Source organism: Bombina bombina, chromosome 3 (genome assembly GCF_027579735.1).
Source record: "Bombina bombina isolate aBomBom1 chromosome 3, aBomBom1.pri, whole genome shotgun sequence".
Classification (NCBI taxonomy): domain Eukaryota; kingdom Metazoa; phylum Chordata; class Amphibia; order Anura; family Bombinatoridae; genus Bombina; species Bombina bombina.
This window is the reverse complement of record NC_069501.1, coordinates 523,134,381-523,146,895: the sequence shown is the minus strand read 5'-3', so window position 1 is coordinate 523,146,895 and position 12,515 is coordinate 523,134,381. Positions and strand designations below refer to the sequence as shown.

General features: G+C 46.4%; 2 protein-coding genes across 3 annotated transcripts in view; one reads left to right on the top strand and one right to left on the bottom strand.

Moving 5' to 3' along the window:
• The window catches only part of NECTIN3 (nectin cell adhesion molecule 3), a 485,985-nt gene that overhangs the window by 376,311 nt on the left and 97,159 nt on the right, over positions 1-12,515 (bottom strand). The window lies entirely within an intron of this gene.
• LOC128653564 (uncharacterized) lies at positions 5,149-11,061 on the top strand. The gene is made up of 2 exons (XM_053706945.1): positions 5,149-5,952; positions 9,437-11,061. The coding sequence occupies exons 1-2, from the start codon at positions 5,157-5,159 to the stop codon at positions 10,012-10,014; spliced, it is 1,374 nt and encodes a 457-aa protein (XP_053562920.1). The 5' UTR covers positions 5,149-5,156; the 3' UTR covers positions 10,015-11,061.

Here is a 12,515-nt window from a genome sequence, read left to right as displayed (position 1 = left end):
ACGCGCTTCGACTGGACACCCAACAGGGATCAAATAATTGTACTTAACAATATTCTGGCATCTTGCACACACACGCAGTAAAACACAAAGAATTGTATTCAAACTACTAGAGTTCTTTAACATCTTTCAGAAAAGAGAGCACGCATTAAAAAGGGACACAATGTATGGATTAGAATAGCAAGGTAATCAAAGAGTTAAAGGGATATGAAACCCAAATTTTTTCTTTCATGATTCAGATAGAGGATGCTATTTAAAAAAAAACTTCTAATTTACTTCTGTTGTCAATTTTTCTTTGTTATCTTTAATTGAAAAGCAGGGAAGTAAGCTTAGGAGCCGGCCCATTTCAAGAGCACTAGATGGCAGCACAGTTTCCTGTCATGTTGTACTACAGATGCCTACCTAGGTATCTCTTCAACACAGAATATCACAGGAACTAAGCACATTTGATAATAGAAGTATTAGAAACTTTTTTTCAAATGGAATGCTCTGTCTGAATCACAAAAGAATATTTTTTGGTTTTCATATCGCTTTAAGTATAGCAGGACTGCGGCTTTTGCTTATTTTAAAAACAATGCTTGTAAATATGTAGGTTTACAAGTTTTTTCCTTTCAGATGTCAATTTTCTTTAAGACAACTAACTGTAGTTTATCAATTTTGAGCTCTGCTTTTTTGCATTAAAGAAACATCAAATCCACATTTTTTTCTTTTACGATTTAGAAACAGCATGCAATTTGGATCAATTTTCCAATTTACTTCTATTATTTAATCTTCATTCTCTTGATATCCTTTGTTGAAAAGCATATCTAAATAGGTAGCTGCTGATTGGTGGCTGCAAATAGATGCCTTGTGTGATAAGCTCACCCATGTGCATTGCTATTTATTGAACTATATATATATATATATATATATATATATATATATATATATATATATATATATATATATATATATATAGCGCTGCAGAATCTGTTAATGGTCTACAAATAACCGATAATAATAATAAAGAATGAAGCAAATTAAATAATAAAAGTAAATTGGAGTGCTGCTTAAAATTGTATTCTCTGTCTGAATCGTCAAAGAAATGTTTTGGGTTTCATGTCCCTTTAGAGGGGTGCAATTAAAAAAAAACAAAAAAAAAAAGCACATCAACACAGTAGTGACAACCCTTGATTGCCAAGAAAACAGACACAGCTGAATAATGCCCAAATCAGTGATCTGAACGCTACATTCACGGGTCAAAGTCAGTGGTACACAATTAAAACTGTGAAGTAGTGAGCAGCCTTTCAAACCGTTTCTATCATTTGAGAAACTGAGATGGAGGGGTTTTATATTCACCCCGTCCACTTTCAGGTTTATGGAGTGGTAACATCATAGACTGTCATCCCTGGATTCCTTTGGCAATGCCGATGCCCTCAACCAACTCATATTTGGCTAGAAGTCATGGGGGTGGGATCAGCTCCAAAATTTCCCTCCGTAATGAAATAAGTTAAAAGGGACACAAAATTAGTCCCTTTAAATTTCAATAAAAATCTTAAATACTTAAGGACATTAAACACCTTTTCTGTAATAATTGCGCATGTCCCATGCTCCTTAGAAAGGCCAAACATCAAACACTGTAGCCTGCAAATGCTGAAAATCAAATAGCTTGTTTGAAGCATTTTGAAAACTTAGGCTATAGATTTTACTTTTTTGTGAGTGTGAGATCAAGAATAGTTTTTATACAAAAGCAAGAGGTGTTTAATGCCCTTTAATTTTTTTTTTTTACAGCACATAAAAGATATGTTAATTCAATATTTCTAAAAAAAAAAGTCCTCCTTTACCCCTTACTGTGCCAAGGCTGAGAGAAGGTAGAGTGAGCCTTCAGTCACAACCGGAAGAGCATTACAGCTCCTGATTGGCTGTAGCACTCTGCTTCTGGAGTTGGACTGGTAGGTAAGGTAACAGACGGTAAACGGGGTTCATTTTAGGAAATATTTAATTAACATAACTACCTTTTTACAGAAACTATTTTTTAAGGGTTTATTATGAAATTTTTAAAGGGAACAGTTTTTGTTCCTTTAATCAATAACTTGTTTAATCCTCCTTTAACAGCATATCGGATGATCAATTGCCTCATACACAAGGCCTTGGGTCCCCTGCTTTTTTCCATTTATACATTCTGCCTTGGAAAACTTATATCCTCCTTTTTTTGTCCAGTACAAATAATATAATGATGATACCCAAATCTATCTTTCCTCTCCAGATATCTCTCCCTCAACTAGACTACCAACTGTCTTCCTGCAACTTGCTCCTGGGTATCTTCGTACTTCCTCCAACTCAATCCGTCTAAAAACTAACCTGCTCCCCCCTCTCCTAGTCTCCCAACACCTGACGACATTTCTCTTACTGTAGTAGACTCTATTCTGCTGTCCTGGTGTTAAACTTGACTCTGAACTCACATTCACTTCAAATATACAAGCGCTTACCAAATCCTGCCGTGTAAACCTGTGCAACATTTCTAGAATCTGCCCTTTGCTTAAAAAACTAGAACATACTAATTAATTCCCTTATTTTGAGTCACACATTGACTACTGTGACCTACTCCTAAATAGCCTTTCCAAACACCGCCTCTTCCAATCTATCATAAATGTTTCAGCTAGTCTCATCCACGCAAGTTACCAATCTACATCCGCTACCCTGCTCTGCCAGTCTCTACACTGACTCCCCTTACACAAAATATTAACCCTAACCTACAAAACAGTCAACAGCCTCACTCCCAAATATATTTCCTCTCTCATCTACAAATACTCCCTGACCTACATCTCTCCACTCCTATTATTGCTACATCCCTCTCTCGCCTCCAAGACTTCTCACGCACTGCTCCTGTCCTCTGATGGAGCACAGGGTAGAACGTTTCTGACTTGTCGCCAACCTTCTATAGTTTCAGGCACCTATTAAGAGAAGCTTACCATATCTCCTAGCCAAAATAAATCCTTAACTGTCTTGACTTGCTGCTGTAACTAGAATCTACGTGACTAGCTAACCTTATGCCGCTGCATCCTCCACCTGTAGACAGTAAGCTCTTCCGGGCATGGTCCTCATCCCCCTGTATTAACTTGTTTTGTTTAGTTTCCTAGGTATTTCTATTTTACCACACATCTTTGTCATTGCATACCACTACTTTTGTAGCCAGCTCTACGGAATTTTGAGTAATAAATAATAATAATAATACTTGTGTCACTGTCAAAAATAAATAAAACCATTAAAGCCTAAGGGCTCAAAGCATTAAGCAAAACATTTCAGCTCTACCACAAGCCTTTCTCAAGTACAGAGCTTGGTCCCAGTAGTGCACTGCTACTCCAGAGCTACCCAAGTATGCTTTTATACAAAAGGTTACCAGGAGAACAAAGTAAATTTGATAACATGTTTTAAAGGGATAGAAAAGTCAATAACACACTTGCATAAATCTGATAGAGCATGTAATTTTATGACACTTAATTTAATTTCTAGTTTCAAATGTACTTTGTTCTCTTGGTATCCATTGTTGAAAAATATGTGCATGTCCTACACTAGTGGGTGCTAGCTGGTGATTGGTGCCTGCACACATTTGTCCCGAGTGATTGACTCGCTATATGTGTTCAGCTAGCACTCAGTTGTGCATTACTGCTCCTCCAGCAAACGACACCATTTACGAGAAGTCATTAATGAAACATTTGGGGTTTCATGTCCATTTAATTGAAGTATCTTGTAAAACTGCATGCTCTGTTTGAATGGTAAAAATTAAATTTGAATTATAAAGGTGTGAATAGTTTTTTTTTCCTTTTGTAATTCTTAAAACCTTATTTTGCAATATTTCAGGAGGAGGACAGCCATATTTTAAAATCCACTACTTGATATAAAAATTCTACCCAGAATCTCATGCAGTTTGATGGGAGAAACAGGAAATGTAAGGCAAATTGCCTGGAATGCACATAAGGGTTAAGGCCAAGACGGAGGAGGGGAGTGTTGTGTTGTGTGTGTGAAACAATGTTGCAGAAAGAGAGGAGGGGTTCCAGCTTACCTTTTTAAGCCCAGTACAGGAAGCACATGTCCTCTTTCTGCTGTTTTTCTCAAAGTTTTCACATGAGACGTTCAAGGAGATCTCAAGCACCTCCAAAGCGAATCATGGAGGCTAGGGAGGAACCTGCAGAGAGAGAAGTTATTGAAGACAGCGATGAAGCAGCTGAGTGGATCCCTCCATCGCCAGAAACGGTGGGTCGAACCCCTTTACTTCCCTCCCTTTCCCCTTCACTTGATCAATCCTCCGGGGAGGTTGGGGGTAGTGGTGGGGAGATTTCAGACAGGGCCCTACTGGAGGTGCTGGCATTAGTGAGCAATATGGGGGGTAGTGCTGGGCATCCAGATGGCGCGTCTGAGCCCGTCGGCCATGCGGCCGGGAGTGAGCCCTCTTTACGGGGGGTTAGTTCTAACGTAGGCCCCAATTTAGTTACGATGTCGGGACCTGCCGGGCCCGTTTCTGGCCTTCGCAGGCCCACATGTCCCCCTAAAGTAGCCGGTAAAGCGGGGGTCCCCGCTAGGCCCGCTATGCGGTCTACAGCCGCTAGCTCCTCTGTCCCCTGCTCTCCGGTCCCCCTGGCTGGGCCTCCCTCCCCTCGCGTGGTCGCGGCGGGCCCTTCTCGGCCTTGTGGCGTTCCGGTCCCCGGCCCCTACGGGCCTTGCTCTTTTGCCCCAATAGTTGGTAGTTTTGGTGGGAGCAGTTCGGCCTTACCTCCGACGTCGTCTCCGGTGTCTCAGGACTCCATCGCGGCCGCGGTATCCCTTTTCCAGATGTGGGCATCTTCTTTGTCGGGGTCTCCGGGTGCGTCCCACGTGGTCCTTGGTCCTCCGGCGGTGGTTGCGCAGGCTCCCGCGTCGACTGTTCCTCCATCGGCGGCGACTTCCGGTTTGCGGTCCTCCGAGGGCGGGACTTCCGGTGACGTCATTTCCGATGACGTCACTGCCGGTCCCGCCATTTGTCAGCGGTCATCGAAGCGGAGCAGGTCGAGTTCCCCGCGCGGCGTCCAAGGTAAGAGAGGGGGGGAACTTATGCTCCGGGGGGCAATTCTGCTGATGCAATGGGGTCTACAGGGGCAGCACTTGTGGGGGTTGATCTTCACGAGGGGGCTATTGGTGAATCAATGGAGGAATTACCTCAGGGGGGGCATTTCTCTGGCCAAATGAACCCGGGGGTCCCTGTTGGAGGCCCCCGTGGGCAGGTTGCAAAGGGTATTACGGCCCGGCAAAGGGCAAAGGCCCCGTCGGGTAGTAATCCTCGTCAAGGGGCAAAGGCCCCATTGGGCAATTATAAAGGTGGCGCAGCACCTATTGGGCACGCTAGGAGTATGCCTAAGAGCGCTGGCAGTAATAGTGAGGTTTCTTTGGGCAAAGGCGGCGCCCGTGCAGGCGGCGCTTTTGGCGCGCAAATTGGTGGGAGTGTAGGGGCTAGGCCTCAGGCTCCGGGCGCATCCCCGGCAGCAGCGAGGAAGGTAGTAACTAGGTCTTCTACCAAACATGGTTCACCAGAACAGTTTCAGAGTTTAGATTTAGCGGTTGCATCCACTAGACGTAAGAAAGCCACCCCTATCACTCAGAAGTCAGTACATTTTAGTGAAGAGATAGAGGACTTTACAGAAGATGAGCAGGGTGTGTATGATGATGTTGCAAGTGGCGAAGGCACCCATGATGTCCATGATGTGTGTGAGGGGATGCATGAACGGTCTGGGCACAGGGGGAGGGGTAGAGCAGACCTTCCCCTTCGTGGTACTCCTCTCTGGCAATCTCTTTTGCAGGAAAGCGACATGGCTACGTCAGGAGATTCAGGCAGCGGGTTGGAGAGAGGTGCTGAGAGCGGCCAGGACTCCATGGTGTCAGAGGATGAGCGTCCTTCTACTTCGGGAGTCGTGGCGATTCCAAACAGGACCGGTGTGAGAGATGGTGAGTCCTCAGTTTCAGTGGGGTTGCGGGGTTTTACCTCATCCTCGGATGATTCTGGGTCAGAAAATGACAAGGAACTGGGGTTGCATGGGAAGGGCAATAAAAGAATGTATAAGATGCTTAGATGGTTAACTGATGAGAAGAGATCAGAAAAAGGGGGTTTGCGTGACCGTCATGACTATATTGCCTCTGGCAGGTCCGACAGGGCTGCCCCACCCAGACTTCGCATAAGTGGGGTGGGGAGGCCTGTTAATCGGAAGGTGGCACTCCAAGGGGATACTAGATCCTGGTCTTCTTATGATCTGCACGAGCATTTGAAGACTAAGACAGTACGGAGAATTCAAGAGGGTAAATTTGTTAACATCTTCGAGCTCTCGGTGGAAGCCCTAAGGCAGAAAGCGAGAGCGGAGGATGGGACAGGCCCCAAGAAGTACCAGCGCCCAGATACATTTCACGAATGGCGCCGGTGTTTCAGGATCTATGCGTCCTGCTATTTGCAAAAATGGCCGGACCAGTGTTTAGCCGTGTTGAAATACATGGAAAACATGGAGATCATTGCTGATAATTATCGCGATGGTGCCTGGCGGGATTATGATGAGGAGTTCCGCAGAAAGATGGTGGGTAATCCACTGTTGGATTTCGGGTGCGTAGAAATGCAACTCTGGGCCCGGCTGGGTCCCGAGAAATCACTAGGTACTGCGGGGGCCCCGGCGGGTGCAACGCAGTTTCGACCCGGAAATAGATTTCGCAGACGCCCAGCTGGGGTTTGTTGGAAATTCCAGGACAAGCAATGCACGTTGGGAACCGCGTGTTCCTTTCGGCACGCTTGTCGCATCTGCGGGGGATTTCACCCTGCCGCAGACTGCGTTAAAAAAGGGGAGAGACAGGACAGGACTGGGCCAAGAGGCCCTGCTGTCGCTAAGAGCGGACACCCCGCTGAAGGTGGCCGCAATTAGTAAGTGGCTCACACTATACCCCGATAGGGTAACGGCGGCCTTGTTGGAGTCAGGGCTCCGGGAAGGTTTTGTTATCCCCGTACAAGGTCCGGTTTCGGGTGCGGCCTCTCGCAGGAACCTGAAATCTGCCTCCCTTTTCCCGGAGGTATTAAAGGAGAAATTGGGTAAGGAAGTTTCACTGGGTAGAATGGCTGGCCCGTTTAGGGAAAGACCTATGCCGGGATTGGTTATCTCGCCTCTAGGGGTCGTGCCCAAGAAAGACCCAGGAAAGTTTAGGATGATACAACATCTCTCATACCCAAAGGGAAAGTCAGTCAATGACGCCATTCCTCAGGACTTAAGTACCGTATATTACCAGTCATTTGATGATGCCTTGCAAGTAGTACGCAGATCGGGTCATGGGGCTTTACTGGCCAAGCTTGACATCGAGTCTGCTTTCAGACTCTTGCCGATTCACCCCGCATCATTTTACTTAATGGGTTGTTTCTTCAACGGACACTATTATGTTGACCGTTGTTTGCCCATGGGGTGTTCCATTTCCTGCGCCTATTTTGAGGCGTTTAGTTCCTTCTTGCATTGGGCCGTGGCGGAAGTGACAGGAGAGGATAGGATTGCTCACTACTTGGACGACTTTCTCCTGGTCGGCAGACAGGGGTCTAGGGAATGTGAGCTGCTCCTTTACGCCATGCGGCTGTTGATGGAGAAATTTGGAGTCCCCTTAGCAGAAGACAAATCGGAGGGCCCTTGCACTTGTCTAACTTTCCTGGGTATCGAAATTGATTCGGTAGCCCAGGAATGTAGGCTTCCGGTTGATAAGGTACAGAAGATGTTGGCAGCAGTCAGGAGCCTCGCAGCGGCGCAGTTTTGCACGCTGAAAGAGCTCCAATCGGTTTTGGGTCTGCTCAACTTTGCAGGGAGGGTCATCCCGATGGGGAGGATTTTCCTGAAAAGAATGGAGCGCTTGTTGCCGGGAGTTACTTCCCCTAAGGCCAAACTGATGGTTAATAGTGACATGAGGGAAGACCTCCGTGTCTGGGATCTGTTCCTCAGGGATTTCAATGGGATCTGTATTTGGAGAACCCCCCAGACTCCGGCGCGAGAACTGCACCTCTTTACTGATGCTGCTGGGGGTTTTGGATACGGCGCCTATCTCAATGGCGAGTGGAGCGCCGAACCTTGGCCGGCAGAGTGGGCGGCCAGGGGCCTGACCAGGAACCTGTGCCTTCTAGAGCTTTTCCCCATTCTGGTGGCGTTGGAGATCTGGGGGGACAAGCTCGAGAACCGCTCCGTCATTTTTTGGACGGACAATTTGAGCGTGGTTTTCGCCATTAACGGTCTCTCTTCGACCTCACCACCAGTAATTCGATATCTGAGAATTCTGGTTTTGAGATGCCTCAAGCGGAACATTGAGTTTCGGGCTAGGCATGTCCCAGGGGTTAAAAACGTTATTGCTGATGCACTATCTCGCTTTCAATGGGAAAATTTTAGGAAATGTGCTCCTGAGGCTGCCACTCATGGCTTTCCCTGTCCCCCTTTTCTTTGGCAGGTGGCTTTGGATGGCAGTCCCTGATTCCGGTGCTTAAGGCGTCCCTGGCACCTTCCACTTGGAAGTCCTATGTAAGGTACTGGGAAGAATGGGTATTCTTCTGCGATGTCCAAGGATTTCCTTCTTGTGCTGGTGAGCAGGACTGGCTATTGCGCTGGCTCGCGGAGCTTAGGGCTAAGTTAGCTAAGAAAGGGGCGGTAACCGCGCGGTTGGCGGCGGTGTCCTTTTTCTGTAAACTATTCACGCTGACGGACTCTTCCAAAACGTTTTTGATTCGTCAAATACTGAGGGGTTGGGGAAGGTCGGAAGTGCGGCGTCCAGACGTTAGGGAACCCATAACGGCGGACAGGTTGGTCCTCCTGCTTCGTGTTTTACCGGAGGTATGTTCCTCAGACTACGAGGTGCGGCTTTTTTCAGCGGCGTTCGCCATGGCGTTTCATGGTGCTCTCCGAGTGGGGGAATTGGTCCCCCAGTCTAAGTTGGCGAGAGTGGGTGGCGTCCTGGCGGAGCACGTCAGGTTTACGGATAATGGGGTATTACTTTTCATCCCTCGATCGAAAGTCGATCAAGATGGTAGGGGGGCCTGGCTGTCGCTACCCGCGCATGCGGGTTCCGCCTGCTGCCCTAGTGCACTGTTGAAGACCTTCTCGGACAGGCGTCCAGTGGGTGCGGTTAGATTTTTAATTCATCAGGATGGTACCCCCCTGACGAGGTTTCAATTTCGGAAGGTTTTGGGGTGGGCGGCTAAAAAAGTGGGCTTGAATCCCAATACTATAGCTCCTCACTCCTTTAGGGTTGGAGCTGCTACGACGGCGGCGACTTTAGGCTGGTCGGCTGACCGCATAATGGCGCTTGGGAGGTGGAAGTCTAAGAGGTATCAGATTTACGTTAGGCCACTTATATCCCAATGTTAATATTTGCTGGTTGATAATGTTGCACACTGCGCTGCCATTATATGCCCTAACTCTTGTTTCTATTGCAGGGCCTAGAAGTGGGCCACTTCGTGCCTGGATCGTTGGGCACTCGTTCGTACACTGGGCGGCTATCCGAGCGGCATCGCAACCTGGAGGGCAGCAGCTTGGGTTCTCATTCTCCAGGGTGGTAGTTAGGTGGTTAGGGAGGAGAGGCCTTTGCTGGGCAGATCTGCCTGGGTTACTGCAATCCGCCATGAGGCGGTGGGAGAAACCCCATGTGCTGATCATCCACTTAGGTGGAAATGATCTCGGCTCAATTCCCGGCCGGGACTTGAGCGCAGTGATCCAATCAGATCTGCGCACCTTTAAAGCTTGGTTGCCTGGTGTGAGAATGGGCTGGTCAAACATTATACCGAGGTTGACGTGGAGACACATGGCCAATCATAGGGCAGCGTTCCAAGTTCGCAAGAAGCTCAATAGAGATGTTAGGAAGCTTATGTGCGAGCTAGGTGGTTTTGTTGTGGAACACAAGTTCATTACGGCCGCTGACCGTAGCCTGTACCGAGGCGACGGGGTCCATCTTACGGACCATGGCATGGACCTGTTTATTGAAGATATACGTCAGTCCCTACTCCTATTTGTGTGAGTTGGGTGGCGGCGAGAGTGGCCCTTGATATTCGGGCGATCTCGTGGCGGGTGGACAGTGTCCGGGGGCAGGATGTGATCGAGGTAGAGTGACGGCACTTCCGGCCAGGGATGAAGTCCCCAGACGCGCGTCTGGGGTGTTCCCTGCCCGTGTGATTACGATGCCGAGAATTCCCTGTTTTATAGTATTGAGCTACGCTCTGCTTCTTCTCCTGCGCCCTGGTACTGCCCATCTTGTTAGCATGGGTTACTACGTTTTAGCTAGTACCTGATTGCCGCCCCCCTGGTCCATGTTTATTCAGACGGTCGTTAGTTCTTGTGTTGCCACAATAAACGTGACCTGCGGGTTTTCTCTAACCATAAAAAGTTGTTGTGTCGTTATTTTGTGTGTTATTTATTTCTACGTTTAGAAACTAAGTTGAGTTTATGTTAAACCAAGAATGTATATAGTTATAAGTTATTCTTTCCACAGAGGAGGATATGGCATTTAATCCCTTAAGGAAATGTAAGGCAAATTGCCTGGAATGCACATAAGGGTTAAGGCCAAGACGGAGGAGGGGAGTGTTGTGTTGTGTGTGTGAAACAATGTTGCAGAAAGAGAGGAGGGGTTCCAGCTTACCTTTTTAAGCCCAGTACAGGAAGCACATGTCCTCTTTCTGCTGTTTTTCTCAAAGTTTTCCCCACCCTTCCCTCCCTTTGTTTATTATTTTGCAATCAGTAGGGGGATCCGTCCTTATGGTGGTCCCCAGGGACTAGGGCTATCCGAAGGCTTGATGAGGGCTAGCCAGCCTATTTCTGTAAGTCCAAGGACGTTAAGTTTCAGCTCCCCAGGTATTTCAATCTGGTTTACGCACCTTTTTGATCCTGGCCCTTACTGGTACGGAGTGGTGGTTTGCACCCTGGGCTGGCGGGTGGACAGTGTCCGGGGGCAGGATGTGATCGAGGTAGAGTGACGGCACTTCCGGCCAGGGATGAAGTCCCCAGACGCGCGTCTGGGGTGTTCCCTGCCCGTGTGATTACGATGCCGAGAATTCCCTGTTTTATAGTATTGAGCTACGCTCTGCTTCTTCTCCTGCGCCCTGGTACTGCCCATCTTGTTAGCATGGGTTACTACGTTTTAGCTAGTACCTGATTGCCGCCCCCCTGGTCCATGTTTATTCAGACGGTCGTTAGTTCTTGTGTTGCCACAATAAACGTGACCTGCGGGTTTTCTCTAACCATAAAAAGTTGTTGTGTCGTTATTTTGTGTGTTATTTATTTCTACGTTTAGAAACTAAGTTGAGTTTATGTTAAACCAAGAATGTATATAGTTATAAGTTATTCTTTCCACAGAGGAGGATATGGCATTTAATCCCTTATGTGTCTTTAAATTACTTGTGCTCACTTTAATTCAGAGTAGAAAATTAGGAATTTCCACACCCATTTAGCATGGCATTTGCAACATTTTAGCAGGGATCTTTGTTTTATTGTGACCACATGGTTATGAAACTTTCAATGTGTTTTCATAAGAAGTCATATGAGAAAAGCAAATTACCAATCTTACACTAGTTTGTTTTATACAAGGAAATGAATAGTTAACACTTGTCAAGAACTCGGGGTTTGACAGAAATTGAATGTAAAAATGTTGAACATTAAAATCTGCACAAACACAGAAAAACAATACTATTTATTTGTATAAGACCTAGAATGGTAAAGAGATCTGCAACATATTACTGCTTAGTAATCTGCAATACTCTCACAGCCAAGCCGTTAGACGGTACTGATTCAGAGCACATTTCTCCTCCAGTATTTTAATTCTGAAATTCATTTAGAGCACTGAGCCTCCCCAACAGGCCAGATTTTCAGGATTACCTTGGATAAGAGCAGGTAAAATAACCACTTACTAATCATCTGATTGTTTCACCTGTGCTCTAGTTCAGATATCCTCAAAATGTGGCTTGTTAGGGAGGACTGAGGACAGGTTTGAAAAACACTGGGTTAGAGTAACTCCTGTGTGTAAATATTTAGAAATTTGCTTTATAAATAATGAAATAAAACAAACAAAAATTAAAAAGTAATTAGTGCAGTACTAACCTGCCTGTCTCTGTGCCCTGCACTTTCATTCCTCTATAGCAGCAGTTGCCAATCAGTGGTCAATGGACTACTGGTGGTCCCCGAGAAAATGTTGGTGGTCCATGACACCATCAAGAAGGATCTCATCTCCTCTGATGGTGTCACCCCCGTCACGCCACAACTCCCTACAGTGCCTGGCTGGACATCAGTGAAAACCGACGGAGAAGTTAAAGGGACATTATACACTCATTTTTTCCTTGCATAAATGTTTTGTAGATGATCTATTTATATAGCCCATAAAGTTTTTTTTTTAAATAAATGTATAGTTTTGCTTATTTTTAAATAACATTGCTCTGATTTTCAGACTCCTAACCAAGCCCCAAAGTTTTATGTGAATACGGTCAGCTACCTTCTCCAGCTTGCTCCTGTTTGTGTAAAGGGTCTTTTCAT